At 45.0% G+C, this 21,192-nt stretch overlaps 1 protein-coding gene across 1 annotated transcript; it reads left to right on the forward strand.

Annotated features, from left to right (window-relative positions):
• The first annotated feature begins 342 nt into the window (after window positions 1-342).
• On the forward strand, window positions 343-19,208 carry LOC146355070 (monoacylglycerol lipase ABHD6-like). Its single transcript, XM_084829838.1, has 8 exons — window positions 343-467; window positions 971-1,127; window positions 4,566-4,679; window positions 7,190-7,322; window positions 8,128-8,246; window positions 10,316-10,370; window positions 11,104-11,204; window positions 19,032-19,208. The coding sequence occupies exons 1-8, from the start codon at window positions 343-345 to the stop codon at window positions 19,206-19,208; spliced, it is 981 nt and encodes a 326-aa protein (XP_084685964.1).
• The last annotated feature ends 1,984 nt before the right edge of the window (window positions 19,209-21,192 follow it).

A 21,192-nucleotide genomic window follows, 5' to 3' on the forward strand; every position in this document is an offset into this window, starting at 1 on the left:
GATAGCACTTTTTTGCCATGTGCCTCCCATGTTACCTCTTGCCTTTTCATCTGTCTGTTGTCAGTCCAATTCAAGTCTCACAGGGATAGAAAAACTAACCCCTTTTTAATTTCAGTCTATTAGCATTAAGCCAATATTGTAAGAGTGGTATAGCCCTGGTGTGCTTTTCCTCACCTCCTTCTTGAGGGAGGTCTAACAGCAGAGGACATTTTAATGGTGTGCCCTAGTTTTGTTACACACCACTCTCTTTTCCTTTTCTCCTCATATCTGACTTCATGCTCTTCATCTATTGTCTGATCTTTTTTATCTGCAGGCAGCAAAGAAGAACTGGAGTGAGCTGACATGGAGCTCTTTCTGGCCAAGATACTCCAGAGGATCATGATCTTACTTGTGGGTGTCTTCATGCTTACCTTTCACACAATGTACCACCTGGGGCCTTCATACACAGTGTTCAGAATCATGATATGGTGAGTATATATCTAGGAAGATATATGGTATGACTTCCATGTTTTGGTGAAATAGCTAGCTCTTAACCAGGATCTTAAACAGTATGTGCCCTGCAATAGGAACCTCAGTGAATAAAGGCACAGAAAGCCAGCAAAGAAAGCCAGAAAGTCAGCTCTCCAGGGTGCTACCTGCTATGCTTGGACTTATTAGAACCTCAAACTTGCCTTGCTTGATGTTGCCTGACCACAAGGGGGTGGAAATTGTGGTTTTCCAGATGTTGTTGGACTACAGCTCCCATCACCCATGACCATTACCCATGCTGACTAGGGCTAATGGGATCTGGAATACTGCACAATTGGTCTGAAGATTGGGCTGACTTATACCCATTTTGCAGATGAGTAATGTCGGCAGCACAGCCTGCAGAAATCCTAACAATTTAGCTTTAATTGGGTTAATCACTACCCAGTATGCTTCCTGTACAAGCTCACTTCTTGATTCATGTTTCTCCTTTCTATGCTTTCAGGTACAAGCGTCAGAAAAGAGGCGTGAATGTGAAATATGTTGAGCATGAGGGCTACAGGTTCTGCTATTTCGCTCAAGGGGAGCCTGGGCTCCAGCCATCTATACTGATGCTTCATGGGTTCTTATTCAACAAAGACATGTGGTTAAATGCAATCAAAGTAGGTTTCCATTTTCCCCCCGGTCCAGACAATGTTGCAGCCAAGCCAAGGCCAATCCTAGACACGTTGGTGTCAGAGACAAAAAAGTGCTGTGCTCTTGCACAACTCCCAGTCAATTCAATGGAGCTTGTGTAAGAGAAGTTCCCAGTGCATTGTGGGCCCTTTGTCTGTCTTCCTCTGCTGCTGGACATAGCTGTCTCACTCTGCCTCTTGGTAGGATCACTTCGGTGTAGTAGGAAATATTGTGCTACAGGGCTGGATTAACAGCATAAGAAGGAGCTGCCCACCCCTGCCCCACTCCCCAATTTGTCCACTATTCAAGATCGTCCCACTCAGGACTGTGTGCATTTTGTGTGCCATTGCAACACTGGAAAAGTACATGATATATGTTCATAGAAGAACCTGGCATCTCAGCTTCCATTTTCCTTTTACTAAAGAACGATTCTAGCCCTCATGGTTACAAAGCAAAAACTTAGAGATGTATAGGTTTTTTATGCTGAAGTTTCAGATACAAAAGAGAACATCTGATATGGCTTCCAGAGGTGGTGGTAATGGAGGGGTGAGGTGACAAACATCCTGTCCTAATATAGGCATTATTTCTAGATCCCTGTGCCTATTATATCTACAGTTGTTTATTTTTATTTGTTAATAACAGCAGCATCACGGCGACCATCATCTTCTTCATCCTCAGCTTCTAGCTGTTTCCTGGGATGTTGCCAGAAGCTGCTTGAAGAGATTTGCCATGAAGGGAGATAGGGGGTTGCTCAAACTGCCTGCCATGTAGGCGGGGACAAACAATTTCCCAGGTAGACTGCCACCACCCCTTACATCTACCTGAGCCAGGGGACTCTCAGACTACACAGGACCTCGAGTTTAGAAATAAGGGGCCAAGCCAACACCCTCTATTTCAAGCCCCAAGCCTGAAACTTTAATTAGTAGCAAAACCAAACAGAAGGCTCTGGAAGTAGTATGGAGGCGTAACTGGAATAAAGCACACACAAACTCTGAAAGAGATGTTAAGTTTATTTACAAGAGGGGGGGATAAAAAGGCATACAGGAATTACAGGCTGAATCTACACATAGCAGTTTTACCGTTATCCCACTGTAGTGATAACTATTGGTGCCCATTGGTGTCATGGGCACCAATAGTTATCATTGCAGTATGCTAACGGTAAAACTGCTATGTGTAGATTTGGGCACAGAAACCCTTTGGAACGATGCTCTAGGCAAAAATAACAAAGCAGTACCTAACCCTATACTATACATTCCTGAAGTACAGGCCTTCCAAGAGGACAGGGCCCAATCCAGGATCCAAAAGCTCACAAGCACAAAAAGCGAGTTAGCACATGAAGAGAAAGATGAATACCAAGACCAGCATTAGCCACTCTAGCTTTATACCCACAGGCCATTGACAAAGGGGGGGTGAGTCCCCTTCGCCAGTCCCTGGCTGGCTGCATAATTTCGTCAGAGGTGAGCCTCCTTAGCTAATCTGTAGCTTGCTGAATAATTTCTTCAGAGGTGAGTCCCCTTCGCCAGTCCCTGGCTGGCTGCATAATTTTGTCAGAGGTGAGCCTCCTTAGCTAATCTGTAGCTTGCTGAATAATTTCTTCAGAGGTGAGTCCCCTTCGCCAGTCCCTGGCTGGCTGCATAATTTCGTCAGAGGTGAGCCTCCTTAGCTAATCTGTAGCTTGCTGAATAATTTCTTCAGAGGTGAGTCCCCTTTGCCAGTCCCTGGCTGGCTGCATAATTTCGTCAGAGGTGAGCCTCCTTAGCTAATCTGTAGCTTGCTGAATAATTTCTTCAGAGGTGAGTCCCCTTCGCCAGTCCCTGGCTGGCTGCATAATTTCGTCAGAGGTGAGCCTCCTTAGCTAATCTGTAGCTTGCTGAATAATTTCTTCAGAGGTGAGTCCCCTTCGCCAGTCCCTGGCTGGCTGCATAATTTTGTCAGAGGTGAGCCTCCTTAGCTAATCTGTAGCTTGCTGAATAATTTCTTCAGAGGTGAGTCCCCTTCGCCAGTCCCTGGCTGGCTGCATAATTTCGTCAGAGGTGAGCCTCCTTAGCTAATCTGTAGCTTGCTGAATAATTTCTTCAGGCTTGATGCTCTCACAGTAGCCCCGCTGAAATCAGTCAGTCTAATTTTGGTAAGAGTTCAGTCCTGGCCTTGAAGGCACAGAGACTAGATCAACATGTAATAACAAACACACAGAGAGATGGTTTAATGAGTGCACGCAGACCCAGCTCCACAAAATGGAGTTTCTTACAGGTGGCTACATCTCAAAAAGAAAATAGATTTCTTGACACTTGCACATATATACACATACCCATCTATGGTGTATATGTGAAATGAGATCTGAACTTGAACTGAATGTGTCATTATACTATAAAGGGTAGATCATTACAATGGTTACTGTCTGAGTACTCCTAGATCTAGCCCTGTTTAAATGATGGCCAAGAGTTATCTATATGCAGCTATTCATGACACAATGTGGATGACTCGTCCCAACCCTTAAGCTACACAGCATACTTTAAATTACAGTAGTGTGCCAGCTATCATAATCCTATATGCTAACAGTGAACTAATTCTCTGTGTACAGGTCCTTATGTAGCCAAAATGGCACCATCCATGTACAAGAGGGAGGTATTAGCAGGCTAGGGCAACCCCAAAGTTTGCAGAAATACAAAAAATCTTAGAAAAACCCCAAGCCCAATGGGGCCTGAGCATGCTTAGTGAGCACAGAATGCTAGTTGGTGGGGGTGGGATGGGGTGGAAAGCCAGGGGGAGGGGGATTTATAATGGAGTATTCTGGAAGAGGACAGTGCAGGCTGGAACTTGGAACAGAAGCACTCCACACTGCAACATTTTATGGCAGGTACCACTTGTTCCTTCCAGTACTGAACTTGGTGGTCCCAGGCCTGTCTGTGTGAAGCTCTCAAAACTCTCTTCTTGTGTTTTGTAGCTGCATATTCTTGGGTACTTTTCCTCTATCAAGGCAAATCTGCTGGGTCTGGGACCTGTTGTGGTGTCCAAGTACATTAACTGGCCCATGCTTTGATAATGGAGAGATTCAGTTATTATTCAGCTTGCCTGAATTCTTCAAAAATCACTTCGAAGCTAGTTTCAGCTCAGTCCCATTTTAGTTTTCAACCTGTTTTCACGTGTACCCTTTCCCCCCATTGTCTAAAGCATGAAAATGTGTATTTTGAGGGGTGGGGGATTGTGCATTTCAAAGCACACATTAAAAAAAATACAATTTTTTTGAATGCAATAGCAAATTCAGGAATTTGCAAACATTTCTTGCAAAAAAGCACTCCTGCTTGCGTTCACGTTTGGTAGTGCGAATGTGACATGTTTGCATGATGTGGGAACACAAACAACATTCTCCTACATCCTTATTGTTTTGATATCCTGGTTACATTATTGATGCCATATTTTCACAGCTTTTTCCTAAGGACCTTCACGTGGTCTGCCTTGACATGCCTTGTCACGGAGAAGCTACCCGCTTGCTGGCAGAAAGTTACACAGCTGCTGATCAGGCTAAAAAGATACACCAGGTAGGGCCTCTGTACCTGTCACAGGTGCATCACATGTTGAATAGGAAGGGACAAATCTGTCAGCTGCACTTCCTTCCACATTCAAATTGTTTTAATCTGAAGTTCGTTTTGCCCATTCATGAAGAAATTTGTGAATTTTCATAAGTCTGTATAAAAAATGAACCAAATGAATTTCTCACCAGTCTACACTGGCCAAATTCAATAGGTACAGCTGCTCCCAGCATGGAGAGGACCATCTTGTACTCGTCTGCCACATACCTGTCAAAAGATGAGGAACCTGTCCAAAAAAAAGTGGCAACCCTAATTCAGCACCACAAACATGGGTGAATAATACACAGGGATTCAAATCCAGGCTTTTTAGAATTAAGCACTTAAGGGTGCAATCCTATGCATGTTTAGACAGAAAAAAATCCTACAACTCCCAGCATGCTCCAGTCAGGAATGCTGGGAGTTGTAAGACTTTTTCCTGTCTAAACATACATAAGATTGCACCCGAAACCCCTTTGCCTGTATGGGCAAATCTGTCAGTTTTCCTTTCTCCCAGATTTGAATGTTTTAAATCTCAACTTCTTTCCTTCTTGTTTATGAAGAAATTTGCAAAGTTCTAATATCTTTATCTGTACCTATGTATATAAAAAGAACAAGACAAAATTCTCAACCATCCCTAACCATCAAGCCAAGCAAGCGAGTGGTTCTGTTAAGGATGCCTCTCCCTCCCTCTCACCCCACCCGCCAGCACCTAAGACTGAAGACTGATCAAGTGAAGCATTGAAATTGACTGACTGCTTGGACGGGGCCAAACACTATTAACAGTTGTGCATTTTGCAAGCACTTGTCCACACTGTGCATTAAAGCTTTACCATCCATTATGCTAAGAATTCTTGTCACCTTGGTACTGGCAAGTTTGGAAATATGACATATGTATCTTGTACAATCATATAGATGGAAGGACTGCAGCAGATCTGCTCCATCCTACATGTCACTCAAAACCAGAAAGGCAATATGTAACCATGTCTGTCCAGGCAGTTCTTGAAGTCTCCCAGGTTATGAGAATCCACAACCTCCCCATATAACTTGTTCCATTTTGCTGAACTACTCATTTAGTCCGGACAACAATTTTTAAGAGAGCAATCCCATGGCCATTACACACTGTCTAGAGGGCTGTAGGATTTGTTAGGCTACTGGCTCTGAGTTTGTAGACAGTGCTCCAAGCCTGGAGCCAGGAAATGGTGCTCCCCGCCCTCTCCCCCTCGTAGTCTGCATGGGGTGAACTGCAGCAGCGGCCTCTCCATGCTCATAAAACGGAGCGTGGAGAGGGTGAAAAGGGGCTGTTCCTGGGGGAGGGGAGGAGACAGCAGAAGCCCCTTTACGTTGCTTCCTATGGGGTCTCCAGGCCCATTCCCTCCCCCTCTCTGCAGCCCTGGCTAGATGCACAAAATCGTGCATCTAGCCAAGAATGTAGAGTGGGCAGAGTGCAGAGGAGAGAATCCCTTCCATGCTCTGCCCAACCTGCAGGCGCCAGCCTCTGAGTTCAGAGGCTGACGTCTATCTCAATAGGATTGTGCCGTAAGAACATTCAATATGGAATGATAACAGGCAGTGTTGCCTTTGGTGGCCACATGTTTGTTTTGTTCCATTGTCATCACTGTTCAAATAGCTTTTGGGTGGTTTTGAAGCACTGCCCAAACATGCAATACTTATTTACAGCAGTGGCAGTGGGATGGACATATCCGCCATACCACCTTTATCACTCTGGGGGAAAAGTATTGTCTCTCTCCTGCCACAGTTAGAATGGTTTTCTTCAAAGATGCATGTATTCCTTCCTATCCTACAACAGGCTGAAAGTCAATCCCCATAAAATCCCCTCGGCATATACTTTTAGGGATAACCTCTGCTTCTTCTCACCTACTTGACACCCACATGGCATCTCTCTCTAGCCTGCTCTGACTGAGCTTCTCAAATGCATCTGCATGGCAAATAGAGGGAATCCCAGACAGTCCACAGTTATTGCAAACTGCATATTTTTCTCACTATGATGGCATCAGAAAAAACAGGAAGTCTGCAGCTGTAGCATCACGAATACTAGTAGGAACTTGCAAACATCACCAGGGGGAAGGGAGTGGAGCAGAAGATGGAGTGAAACTGGACAGGGAGAGGAGAAAAAGGAAGAAAGAGATTTTCCCGCCTCCCTTTCCCTTCTGCATTTCTCCCCGGCCATGTCTCGGCATGGGATATATTGGGACAGGCAGGTCTTCTGAGAGTCATCTAGGAGGAAGGAGTGTGCAGTGGCCCTTTGGCTGCCACCATGTCCATTCAGCCTGGGGCTTCCTGGACCAAGTAGTAGAGGCAGTAGTGGGTCTTTCTGCATGCCCTTCTCCCTCCTTTTTCTAACTCATCTCATGTCACCCAGAAATGATTGCAGACACCCAGGATGCTCTTGGACAATACTATCAATGAGTACTTAAGAGCTGAACTATACAACGCACATATCTTTTTCATTCATGCTTCAGTTTGCTGAGTGTGTTGGTCTGAACAGAAAGCCTTTCCACCTGGTAGGCACCTCCACGGGTGGAATGGTCGCTGCGGTTTATGCTGGTCTCTACCCTTCTGAGGTCTGCTGCTTGTCCCTCCTTTGCCCAGCTGGTGAGTGTCCACATTCAGTACTTTCAAGGTGACTCCTAAAGATGCTTAAGGGGACAATGCTGGCTGGGGAATGCTGGGAGTTGTAAGGCTTTTTTCTGTCTAAAGATGCATAGGATTGGACCCTAAGTGAATGAAGTAATGCCTGGTCCAGTTTCCGGGTCATAGGAACATAATAACTAAGCATGGGACTGGGATGAACAGGAAAGGGGGTGGTTATGCTATATTAAGCTATAATTTTATAGTACTTTTCAAGATGTGCATTAAAGGGAATGAAGGCTGATGCATGATTGCAAAGAAAGATCTTGAACTGGCTCTAACTCTGCCAGTTCCCAGCCCCTTATGCCACCCAATCCTGCAAGCTGTGGCCAGCCTCCTTTTCTCCCCTGCCCGCCCCCAGTCCCAACTTTGCTCTAGCATTGCCACTTCTCCTGGGGTGTGTCCAGATGTGCAGCTCCTAATGCTACCAGTCAAAATCGTTGCACAGCTACTCTATCATTTCCTCCTTAACAGGTCTTTGGGGTAAGAAAAACAAGGCAAAAGTGGTGGGAAATCACAGGAGGGTTACTAATGGAAGATGGCATTATTTGGATGCCCTGTAAAATTATATGTCTGAGACAGGATGATTTCATCGTAAAAGCTGTGTCTGGAAGAAGCCCTGGATCTCTCCTTTGCCTGCACCCAGTATGCATAACTTCTCCACTGCCCCGGCAACAAACATATTTGAGAAGCAGATCTGAATCCCATATTCTGGAATTGGTTTGCCACCATCTTTCTTTTCAGCCATGCATTCTGTCCCAACTCCTAGGTCTGAGGTATCCAATAGATCATCACATAACCAAGCGCTTGAAGAAGTGGCAGCAATCTGCAAACTCACATGACTTCCTCAAATATGGTTTATACCACCCCAGCCGGACAAATATGCAGGTGAAGACACACCACTCCAAAAATTGTAGTGCTTTGATCATAGCATCTCACATCTTTCCAAGACTCTCTCTGTCTCCACTCCCCTCTCTCTTTCTATGTATGTGGGTGTGCACCGAACTCTTGCTTGCAGGTATAGGCAAGAGAGGCACAGAATGATACTTGAGGAGGTGGTTTAGGTAATAGACCATGTACTGTATGTATGGGGATTTATTTATTTATGAAGCACCTACATTTGCTAGTGAGTTGCAGAATTAGAAACAATACAGTCCTTGCCCTTAAGACAGGACCTGTCCTCCCATGAAGCAGGCTGAGGCATCCACATCAGGCAGTGGAGTGGGAGAAGTGGCAAACTGTGCTGCTCCCACCCTCGCCCGTCCCTGCCAGGAGGGTTCGCCACCGCTCCTGCCCCTCCTTCTCCGGCAGGGGCTTTGGAGAGGCCCGCCAGCTGCTCTCACACCATGGCATTTGCTGCAGTGAGAGAGCAGCCTTTGGGGCTCTCTGGAGCAGCCGTTCACCCGTTGTTTCCCTCGGCGCATGCCCCCACTTCTCCTTCCAATTCCCACCACATCATCTCTGTGGAGAGTCATGCGGCTTGAAGAAATGGTTGTGCGGCTCTTGCAAAAGCTTGCAAGTCTTCCATTGCTGCTCCCCAGCAACTGGTTCCTTGAGGCATACTGCGTCTGAAACTGGAAGTCACTTTACTCTTTAGAGTAGCATAGTAATCAGGAATACTCAGGTAGCGAGAACCCAAAATAAAGCCACACAAGATGGACTTTTTAAAAAGATAAACTTTTACTGAGTACACGCTTCTAACAAAAACGAGAAGATCAGTAAAAGGACCAGACTAAGGCATTTTGTGACCTGAGTGAATGAAAATTATTCACCTGCCTCCAGTCCACAATACAGAATCCAACCAGACTGGCAGTTGAATCTTATTTCAACACTGATGACAGGATTGCATCCTCCACTGTATCTGAGGGCAGCAGTTTAGTTTAGTGGGCTCAGGACAGCCTGACTGACACGCACAGACTTGTCCTCCCAACCCCCAGCCTGAGCTGGCCACCTCACTTTTCCCAATGGTCAGGCTGGGCTTGATTTTAGTAACAGAGCAGAGAGCAGAGAAGGGATGCACCCTTTTCCCCCAGCCACCCACATGAGGAATAAGGTGATTTGGTATGATCCCTTGTGTGAATAAATATGTAGGATTTTTTTCTTTATTGTTTCTCTTCTTCTTTTTGCCACCTTTGTTGGGCTTCCAATCTATTTATTTAATTTTAGGAACCTTTCTGCCTGTGAGGGGTTAATATTCTTCTTTCATTTTACTCATTTAGCATAAAGCTTCGTACTGGTATCATTTTGCCTTATTAGTAGCACCTGATCACATTGGCAATTGGTTCTAATTGATATACAACATTTCATTTTAGATCAGGGATGAGCAGCCATTTTTCTGCTGAGGCCGCATTCCCTTGTGGGTACTCTGCCAGGGAGTGCATGTTGGCAGTGGGTGGGGCCAAAGCCAGCTATGAGTAGGGCCAGAGCCAAACGCGAGTGAGTCTCTTTCTGCCATTCCCTTTTCTCTCCCCTGCCCCCCCTTCCTCCCCATGCAGCAGGCTCCCAGGGAAGGGACAGATCTCTCTTGCCAGAGGTCTGAACTCATCATGGGCAGGGGGCTCTTGAAATCAGGCTGCATGCTGCAACTTGCCCAACCTGGTTTTAGATGCTTCTTGACTGGAGTTACTATAGTGTCTCTTGTATTTGGGAATAGCTGCTAGAAATGTTTAGTTCACTTTTTTGGTTTGTATGTTGGCATTTAGACATCTTGGTATAGATGGATTCCCAACTCATACTGGAAGAAAGCCAGATTAGAAGTCTTCTATTAAGTTACCATTTGTTCACTGGGCAATTGTGTTTTTATTGCACAGAACAAGAAATAAGGTAGAAGTGGGAATATCTAATATATTCCACTTACTGCCTTCAGAAAGGAACACTTTTGTATACACCTGCATGGCAGATGCCTAACTGCCTTGTACTTCCTGCAACTCTGACCCATCTTTGTTTTTCCACCCTAGCACTTAAAGGGATATCTTGAAGATCTAAGACCACATCAGTATTTCTTTGTAAAATGTAAGTGCAATAATAAGACTAGCATATGTGTCCGTTGCCATTTCACAGGAGCATACTCAGGTTTACCATCAAGTTTACATTGAACAGGGAGCTGCAGCCAGACACAGCTTTCTGACAAGTCACTTCACACATTAAAGCTTTAGGTGTACAACAGAAAATTACAATATCCTTTTTTTGAAGTGCAATGACCAGAACTGCATGCAGTATTCCAAGTGTGGTCGCATTATAGATTTGTATAAGGAAAGTATGATCTCGGCAGTTTTATTCTCAATTCCTTTCCTAATTATGCCTAAAACGGAATTTGCCTTTTTCACAGCAACTGCACACTGGGTTGACTTTTTCCACAATCTCATGATCCCTTTCCTAATCAGTCACTGCTAGCTCAGATCCCACCAGTGTATATGAGAAGTTGTTGTTTTGCCCGAGTGTGCATTGCTTTACATTTGCTTATATTGAAAAGCATTTGCCATTTTGATGACCATTTCCCCAGTTTGGAGAGGTCCTTTTGGAGCTCTTTGGTGTCCCTTTTTGTGTTAACCACCCTAAATAATTTGGTGTCATCTGCAAAGTTGGCCAGCTCATTGCTATTCCCTAACTTCAAATAATTTATGAACAAATTAAAAAGCACTGGTTATAATACAGATCTTTGGAGGACCCCATGGTTTACAGTCCTTGTGAGAATTGACCATCTGAATCTACTCTCTGCTTTCTGTTCTGTTTCTTTATTGGAAAGACTTTTTAGACATCTCCAGTCAAAAGTCCAGGTACAGCCTTCATGACAACATGAGCAAGATCAAAGCTCCCACACAGATCATTTGGGGGAAGTATGACAAGGTAAATTGTTCATGCTACATATTTTATAATTTCATAATTATAGAAACATAGCAAAAAAAGGAACCACTTGTAAATGGGAGCTGTTTGGGTTCAGTGGCATTTCATTTCCAGAGGCTGCTACTGCTGGGAAGTAAGACAGTGAAACTGCTGGCTCAGAATACACTCCCTGCTAGTTCTTGGAAGGCAGTATCATCAGCTATAAGAAAGAAATATCTGGAAACATACATCTGTTTCATTTATAGATTTGCAAGCTTAATTCAGCTATGAATTCTGTTGTTATACTTGCTAATCTTTAAATACAGGTGCAATTGTACACATGCCAACTATTGACAATGTATCCAATATATAATTCCATAAAATGTTGGTTTATAACTTAACATCACTCTCATCTTGAACCTGAAATGTAAGGAACTGTATTTCCAACATCCTGGTCTGGTCTAATAGAACATGAGATATGGCTGCAATTGGTTGACCACTGTGTGAACAGAATGCTGGACTACATGGACCTTTGGTCTGATCCAGAATGGCTCTTCTTATGTTCTTAGGCTCTCTTCATACCTGAGTTTTTTAGCAGGATCATTCTTCTTTAATCACTGGTTTTCATGGGAGCTTTAGATAACACTGCTGCTCTCCTGCTGCTATCTCACCATTTCCTTCCCTCTTCCCGTGTTATCTGAGAACGGGAAAACCCGGCATTTTCTGTGTTTGCAATTGAAATCGTTGTTTCCCCCCCGGTGTATTTCCCCTCCAGTGCTTTGTCCCACTTTGTGTGGGCGTGTACTAGGGGGTGTTGCTGGGCGATGTTGAACAACATTGTCATGACAACAAATTGGTGAGAAGTGGGGGGCAGGACACTGACCGCTTCCAGTGACCGTTTCTGCCTCTCTCCCATTCCACTATGGGCCCCGAGATCCCCTTGAACACAACAGTGCTTACATCTGAGTAAACCCATTGGCTGTAAAGCTTTCCTTTCCTGGGAGTAAGTGCCATTGAAATTTGTGTGGCTTGCTTCTGAGTAGGCATGCATAGGAGTGCACTGTAAGTCTACTTAGAGTAGCAGTCTTAAGGTCTCCTATTCTCTTCAGTGCATTTACTTTGAGCCTCCCCTTCCCATTGACTTCACTGACTGCTTCTTCTCCCTTTTGCTCACCAGATTGATGGGCTTTTTTCCTCTCAGGGTGGATGGGGGAGTCTCCCTTCTCAGCCACGTAGGAGATAGGCTTGACAGTTAGGATTTCAATGGGTATTAAAAGTACCTTTTCTCCTCCCCTGAATAAATTCATCATGCAGAGCTTGGAATGGTAATTTTAATAGTTTCCTTCTTGGGTGTGAAGTCCCACCTAGCCAGCCACTCTCTCTTCTCCTAGCCCACTTTGCAGGGTCGTTGGGAAGCCAGACTAAGGGGGAACAGCAACAACAGTGCCAGCGGGGGAGCCAGCTGGGTCTAATGAAGAAGGTGTCCCCCGTGAAGCGGTCACCTGGGGGGGAGGGCTGCTAGGGGTAGTTTGGTGCATTGACTGTATACAAGTCAATTTGAGAATTTCATACTTCTGTAGTTGGGAACCCAGAAATCGGTATACCCTTCAAACTCAGTAGTGCAAGCAATATACTGCATTTAATTCCATCACACACTGACATATTTAGCAGAGAAGGACTAGCAGCACCAGCAACCTCGGGGTAAGCCACCGAGAAGACTCCCTCTCCCTCGGAGGAAGGAGGGGACCAGCTCCCTCAGCCCCCTATTCAGGCCACTAGAAGGGCTTCCGACTTCCCTCCTGCTGCGGAGGAGTGGAGGGAAGGGGCAGAGCCATCAATCATGTTACAGGAACCAAAGATCAGGGGAGGGGAGGGGGCATGGAGCCAGCAGCCCCCTTCTGTTCTGATTGTTCCATGCAGCTCGGCCCAGCCATGAAAAGATATAATGCAGAGGGACGCACTATGAGAGATGCCTGTATACAGGGCCAGTCTAAATCCCGGAAAGGATCCAGAATCAAAAGGAATGGTTTGTAGTGGGATAAAATGCAAGGTGTGAAGAGAGCCTTAATGTGGAACAACTATCACTTCCTATTGAAGGATTGGTGTGGCACAATGCATTTATTATTTATTTAAATTATTTCTACTCTGCTTTTCAAACAAATTTTCCAAAGCAGCTTATATTATGAATATATATATATATATATATATCACATTAAAAACTAACTTTCCCATGAGAGTTCAGTTTTAAGAAGAGGCATGCAAGACAGGATGAATACCACTCTACGTATTCTGAGAATGATCTGGTTAAGTACTAATGGTAAATATAAATTTATAGTCCACCCAAAGAGCTGAGGATTCTTCTTTGTGATCTCTGTGCATCACACATATGGGCTCTGTGCCTGCACGGAGCCTCAATTTGGGCAACTTCTGTAGCTGAGGAGTTTTGGCAGGAGCCCTTCCCGCACTGTCCCAGTGTTCATATCCCAAGCGGGTTCCTGCTTATTCCCTCAGTTCTCTTTCGACTGCCATTGTGATAGCCTTGTGAGTGAACTTCTCTTGCATTCAGTTCATTCTGAAAGAGTTTCAAAACCTGATGTTTTATTCTATCTTTCTTCTTGTCTTTCTATCTCACCCTTGTGCATTTTTTAAATTTGTTTCTTTCGCTATCAAGTGATCACCCTTATGGTCATACAGCCCTTGAAGTGCCATTTAGAAAGTGTGTCCATTGTGGGGGAAGTCATGACAACCGACGGACATTCTCTTTGCCTCCTTTGCCTTGGAGAAGGCCATGTTGTCAAGCCTTTTCCTCATTGCCGAGCCTTTTCAAAGCAGGCAAGGTGAAATTATTATGAACATATGACAGCTGCTGTTCAGAAACAAGCGTTGGAAGCAGTGGAGAAGCCTAAGGGTATGGCAGAGAAGCAAACAGCTGAATCCAGCATCCAGACTTAGTGACTCTGCCTGACAGCAAGGAAGATTGGGTGACAGAGACCAAACTGATTCTGGTATCAATACAAAAGGTCCTCAATGCCGTGCATAAGCCTTCTATGCAGCATTCCTATGCAAGGAAATGGACTGCTTTTTCCTCTTTTGCTCACAATCAAGGTTTTCACCCAGTTCAATGTTCCTTGCATCAAATCCTCCAGTCTCTTCAGTCCCTTTTTGAGAAAGGACTCAAACTGTCTTCTTTAAGAGTTTATCTGTCTGCTGTCTCTGCTTTTCACCCTCCTGCTGAGGGCTTTTCAGTATTGTTGCATCCAACAACAAAGAGATTTGTAAAGGGCATCGGGAACCTGGTGCTGCCAGTCCGTTCTACTGTGCTGAGCTGGATCCTGTTGGCAGTACTTGAAGGCACTTTCATCCAAGCCCTTCAAGCCACTGGCAACTACAGACTTGGGCCTTCTCTCTTGGAAGGTGGCATTTTTGGTGGCTATTTTCAGCATGCCATGCCAGTGAACTCTGTATACTTAGAGTAGACCAGCCTTATCACACCTTTCATTGGAATAAAGTGATGCTCGGACCTGAACCTGTGTTCTTGCTGAACGTTGTGTCGAATTTCCATCTGAATCAGGACATTGTTTTCCCTGCTTTCTTTGCTTCTCCATCAACAGCATTGGAGTCAACGTTGCCCATGCTCTACATTCAACGTGCATTGGCCTTTTACAGGTTGAGGACTGAACAGTTTCAACGTTCACCTCGTCTCTTTCTGTGCTATGGTGGAAAGCACAAAGGCCAGACTCTGTGGACTCAGTGCTTTGTCTCCTGGGTCATCAAGACTATCAAGCTATCATATGAGCTGACTGGATTCAAACTGAATACCCCAGTCAGAGCTCACTCTATTCATGTGGTAGCAACATCAGTTGCATTAGACAGAGGGGTTGCCATTCCTGATGTGCCATGCGATACCTGGTCATAGAATCATAGAACAGTGGGGTCAGAAGGGGCCTATAAGACCATCGAGTCCAACCCTCTGCTCAATGCAGGAATCCAAGTCAAAGCATCCCTGACAGATGGCTGTCCAGCCTCATCTTGAATGCATCCAGTGTGGGAGAGCCCACCACCTCCCTAGGTAATTGGTTCCATTGTCGTATTGCTTTAACAGTCAGAAAGTTTTTCCTGATGTTCAGCCGGAGTCTGGCTTCCTGTCACTTGAGCCCATTATTCTGTGTCCTGCATTCTGGGATGATCGAGAAGAGATCCTGGCCTTCCTCTCTGTGACAACCTTTCAAGGACTTGAACAGTGCTATCACAGCTCCCCTCAGTCTTCTCTTCTCAAGGCTAGACATACCCAGTTCTTGAAACATTGGCAATTTGCTTTTCAAAAGTTTCATCCTCGTCTTCTCCTTGCCTGGGTGGCCACTGGCCAGTAGTAGACTCTGACCACCATGTTCCTTTTATTCTTTGCTCCATTTATTCTAACCCAGATGCTCTCGATGGGGCTACCAAGCTCATCTTCCTGTATTTCTGTGCAGAGATATGTATTTTTCAGATATAGTGCAACCCCACCTCCCCTTCTGTTCCTCCTGTTCTTTTTGAACAAGTTATATCCTTCAATTGCTGTATTCCAGTCATGAAAGTCATCTCACCAAGTCTCAGTTACACCTATCAAGTCATTTCCCTCCTGTATTAAGAGTTCAAGTTCATTCTGTTTGTTTCCCATACTCCGGGCATTAGTATATAGACATTGAAGACCATGTGCTTCATAGTCTGGCTTTATTCCTACATGTTATGAAGACTATTATTCAAATAGTCTATTCGAGTTGTTCTCTCCATTGCATGAGAAGGTGTTACTCCCAACTTTACATCTCCCTCTCCTGTAGTTTAAAGCCCTGCTGATGAAGTTCTTCATGCTGTGGCCAAACACATTCTTCCCAGCCCTTGTGAGGTGCAGCCCATCCCTTGCCAACAGCCCATCTTCCAGGAAGTATAGCCCGTGGTCCCAGAATCCAAATCTCTCATGTCAGCACTACCACCCGGAGTATTTTTCTTTCCCTTTCTATCCCTCTTCTAACTACTGGGAGGATGAGAAAACTACCTGGACCCCAGTGCTTGAGTTTCCTTCCCAAAGCTTCGAAGTCTGATGTGATTTCTTCGTAGCTCTGCTTGGAGGTATCATTTGTTCCCACATGGATGAGAAGAAAGGGATACCTGTCAGTGGGCTTTATGAGTGCAGGCAACCCTTCAGTCATGTCTCTAATCTGTCCTCCTGGGAGACAGCATACCTGGCGAGTCCACAGGTCTTCGTGGATGGTTGATGCCATCCACGTTCATTCGATATTACAGACTGGATCTCCGGGTTATAGCTGACTCTACTTTTGGTCATGCTGTCCTTTCTTCTGTGTTGTAATTAGGGATGTCAGAGAATTCCGCCACAGATCCCAGTGAGGCCGAATGCACTGGCATTTGGCCCCCTGAAATCCGTGGTGGAACAAAGCCCCCCGCCCCCCCCGCGAAATGGGCCCGGAACAGACCACCTACCTGCTGCCGTCCGCGCTGCATTACAAATGGCGGCCGCATCTGCGGCCGCCATTTGCTTCTTCCATATAGCTATGATAGGCTACATAAATACTTACGTAGCCTATCACGGCAAAGCTAAGGGAACGCAAATGGCGGCAGCTACGGCGGCCGCCATTTGCGTCCCTGTGAAGCCTGCCCAGCGGCCGGATGTCTGCTGAAGCGGCCGGATGTCTGCTTTTCATACCAGAAAAGTATGCTGACTGCTGGCAAATAACCAAAATAGCAATAGAAGCAAGAGGGGCAATTATCTATCCATGTTTTCACTCGGGTTGAACCACATGTGCAACTTCCTTGCTATATCTTGTATCACCGTGTGCTACTTCTTTGCAAAATGGTATTGGGAAGGAGTGATTATTGAATGAAGAAGGTGTTGACCTTTTCCCTCCTATGGGACATTCCCCCCCCCCCATTTTGCCCTGGGTAGAATTCCCTATCCATGTTTCACATGCACAAGAGAAGCAGCAGGATTTCAAGACACACAACCAAGGCAGAAAATTAGAGCTGTGCAGGGACCCCCTGACCAGCCATGGAGGCCATTTCAGGGCTTCCGAGGTGGACCCAACCCACTTTGGGCCACTTTGGGTTCAACCCAACCCACTTCAGGCTCCAGGGCCAAAGTGGGATTCGGGTGGCTGAAGCAGGCTATCCCCCCACTGCACCACGCAAGCCCCCGACGCCTTGCCTGGACCTTCAGGATGCATTTTGCCTGTACTATTGCTTAGATGTTGGCCTTACAGCTGCCATTTGCACAGGATTCATTTTCCAGAAATAGAGGAAGTTGCAATGGTGACTCCCTCGAAGAGGCCAACGGCTGCCAATGCACATCCTGAGGATCCAGGTAAGGCATGGGGGGCTGGAGCACCTGGGCCTCCAGATCATTCTGAAGCATGCTGAAGCACTTCAGAGTGACCCGACCCACTCAGGCCAATCCCGACCTGCTTCAGGTGAGACCTGAAGTGGCCCAAAGCATTCCACTTCAGCTTGGAATTTGGCTCCAGAGCCAAAGCGATGCACAGCCCTACAGAAAATGTCCCTGAAGAGGACAAGGCAAGACCAAAACCGAGAAAAAACGTAGCTGTTTTCAATTATAGGTAACTATTCATCCGGGACACACTTCCTGTCAGAATAGCTGAGCAGTGGAGCACGATGCCTATAGCGAGGCTGTATGAAGACTTCCTTGGGAAATTTCAAAGACATTTTGGATTGGGAAGATGTAAGAATTGGATATCCTGTGCTGCAACAGGGAATCTGAACAGATTGTTCTCTTCCAATTCTGAGTGTGCATCACTGAATGACTTCCAAGGGAGTGGCAAGCCAAAAAGATAACCAAGGAATAAAAAAGAGACGTCGTCGGTGAAAGACAAAACATTTTAGATTTCCTGTTATATAAAAATGAGTGTGGACCCACTCACATTCCTTAGCTCTATGCCCCATTTCCCTCCCATGACCCAACTTGCTTGCAGTCAGGGCTTGTCTTCAGTCCCTCCACTGAATGATGCTGAGGCCTCTGTCTGAACAGCAGACGTACATCAATTTAAGCATTCCATTGCTCCGGGGACTCCTGGGAACTCTAGTTGTGAGGAAGGGGAGCTAAGGATCGCTAAGAAAATAGCGGGCATGTAAAAATCCCCAGTTCCCGAGATTCTTTGGCGGGAAAGTCATGATTATTAACACTGTTATAAAAGAGACGTAACTTCAGAGTGTGGATATGCTCTCTATCCCTCAGTCCAGCTTTTCTAAATCTGCCCTGTCATTTGCCAAAGCACTGTCCACTACAGGAAGATTCCTCTCGATCCATCTGATACTACATTCATAGGGAAAGGGAAATTACAGCTGCTCAGTTAATAGGGTGGAAGAAATGTGTGCATTTTCAGGTGCATCTCTTTTCGTACCTGAAGTTTGGTAACGTGGATCTTGGGGCAGGGGAAAGGAACAGAGGAAGCTCTCTCAGTCCAAGTCAGACCATTGCACCACCTAGCTGAGTTTTGTCTGTTCTAGACTTCTCTAACATGGTGCTCTCCAGTATCCCCAGCCAGCACAGCCAATGGTCCTGCTAGCTGGGGATGATGGGAGTTGTAGCCCAACACATCTGGAGGGCACAAGGTTAGGGAAGGGTGATCAATTCCATATTGACTAGCAGCAGTTCTCCAGGGATTTAGACAATCCCCTGCAGATGTTGGGGATTCCCTCATCCCTGTTCTAACAGAACTGAGGTCTTTCACCCGAAAGTTTGTGTTCTTCTTGTTTCCAGTTCTCAGCACCCTCTTGGTTTTTCCATATTTCCTTAAAATATGTGGGCATCAGTGGGGAAAAAACTAATTCTTTTTTGTTCAGGTGATCGACCCTTCAGGAGCAGAAATTTTGGCAGACAGCATTCCTAACTCCCAAGTGCATATACTGGAAAGATGTGGACACTTCATAGCACTAGATAGGCCCAGAAAAGCCGCAAAACTTCTCTTGGAATTTTACACTTCGGTCTGTGGCACGGTGGAAAATAAGATGAGAGCATAAGCATCACTAAAGAATCAAGGAGTTGGGACTATTCTAGACACTTTTCTACTTTGAAAAGAAAAATATAGGGATGGTATTGTGGACATCTGTGCTGATTTCCCTCCTTTGTTACAAGTTTATTTTTAAAAGCTAGTCTTCCCTGCCGCTCATCCTCAAAACCTCAGATTGTATTTGGGATGTTTACGGTCAAGCTGATTTCTTTCTACTGCATATTTTAATTTGTAATTTGGCTGCATTGATGAAATTACCTATGAATTCAGGATTTAAGAAATATTAGTATTGTGATGAATAGCTAAGTGGATGACTTGGTGCTTTTATCCATTAGAAGAATATAACCTTGGAGCAATTAACTCATTCAAGCAAAGCATTATTTTAGTATGATCATTTCAAATTTGATACAAAACTACATAACTTTATGGATGCCCAGCATCAGCAGATGGCATTTTTAAAAATTTATTAATGGTATTTATATAGTGCTTAATATTAAACATCTCACATTTAAATACAGCATTCAAACACTATTAAAAACCATTTCAACTACAACAACAAAATATATTTAAAATACACTATTGAAAATAATTTAAAAACTACAATAACAATACAAAACAATACAAAAAGCATAAGATGGAGCAGTATATGATCAACTGCAGTTATTTACACAGCAGAGAAGACCTCGGTGAACCAGTGCATTTTCAGGAGGCGTTTGAAACGTACCACATTTTCTGCATCCTGAGCTGCACGAGGGACGGTTTTCCAGAGAGTGGGTGCCGCCACCGAGAAGGCCCACCTTAGAAATATTACATGACAACATTCTGTCAGTTGTGGACAAACCAGCAAGGCCTCCTCTGGAAAGCTTAACAGTCAGTCGGCTGGGTATATATAGGGGGATGCAGTGGCGGCTGGTGCCCACTGTGTCTGGTGGGGCAGATAGTGGGGCAATAGAGGCAGAGCCAAGAGGGTCACACAGCTGAGGATGCTTTGTTCCTGATGAATGTTATGATGGCTGACGGTTTGAGTGGGGGGAGGGAATGCAAGCTAGGGCTGGGAAAGGGGGGATGGAATGTATTATTCTTGGCAAGGGCCCACTTTTCCAAGATTAAAAACAAAGGGGGGAAAAGACTCATGCACAAACCCATTCCACATAGAGGCACACTGAGGCCAAGAGGCAAGTCACTGGACAAACACTGCAATTGCAAACGAGAGCTTGGGTCTGATCCCCACAATAACACAGTCATGCAGTGCTTTGAGCCCACATCTCTCTGCTCCACAGTAGGAACCCATTTCAAAGAAAGAGGAAAATAAGGACAGTTAACTGTAAAATAAAGGCTGAACAGCAATGTGTGTGTGGGGTGTGTGTAAGGGGGAGAAGCATACATCCACACAGTAACATAAAGAACCAGCCTTTTTAATCCATAGCAGCCAACAATGCTTTTATATTTTATATTGTTTTACTGTGTGGTTTTTGATTTTAATTTTTGTGAACTGCCCAGACAGCTTCAGCTATTGGGTGGTATAGAAACAAACAAACAAACTTCTAGATCACGCCTGCCCAAGCTATTACAACAGATGTTTAAATGACAACCAAAAAAGAAAAGAAAAAAACATTTTGGGAAATTACTAAAAAAATTAGACCAGAGTCCCCAATCTTTTTGAGCCCATGGGCACATTTGGAAATTTGGGGAACTTATGGGCACCACCACAAAATGGCAGCCATGGCTGGGTACAAAATGACTGCCATGTGGGGGGTGACTAATCGAAGGACAAATGACATACTGAAGAAATCAAGTACAATGCTGCAACAATTCTATGCATAGTTACAATTGAATACATCTCATTGAATTCAGTAGGATTTCTGAGTAGACCTACCTAAGATTACCTGGCATATCCTATCCACCTCTCCTCTCTCTCTCTCTCTCTCACTAGAGTAGCGAAATGCTAAAGGGGAGAGACAAGGTTCCTGCATATTTCATAGTTGTGTAGAAGA

The sequence above is a fragment of the Heloderma suspectum genome, chromosome 2, assembly GCF_057233095.1.
Source record: "Heloderma suspectum isolate Gila_16-S chromosome 2, 16-S_ref, whole genome shotgun sequence".
Lineage (NCBI taxonomy): Eukaryota > Metazoa > Chordata > Lepidosauria > Squamata > Helodermatidae > Heloderma > Heloderma suspectum.

What these genes read in the sequence shown, in the direction of transcription:
- LOC146355070 (XM_084829838.1), top strand. Translation starts at nt 343, where the DNA reads ATGGAGCTCTTTCTGGCCAAGATACTCCAGAGGATCATGATCTTACTT. An exon ending in TGTGGTTAAATGCAATCAAA is followed by an intron (nt 1,128 to 4,565) that starts GTAGGTTTCCAT and finishes ATATTTTCACAG; the next exon opens with CTTTTTCCTAAGGACCTTCA. An exon ending in CCAGCCGGACAAATATGCAG is followed by an intron (nt 8,247 to 10,315) that starts GTGAAGACACAC and finishes TTTCCACCCTAG; the next exon opens with CACTTAAAGGGATATCTTGA.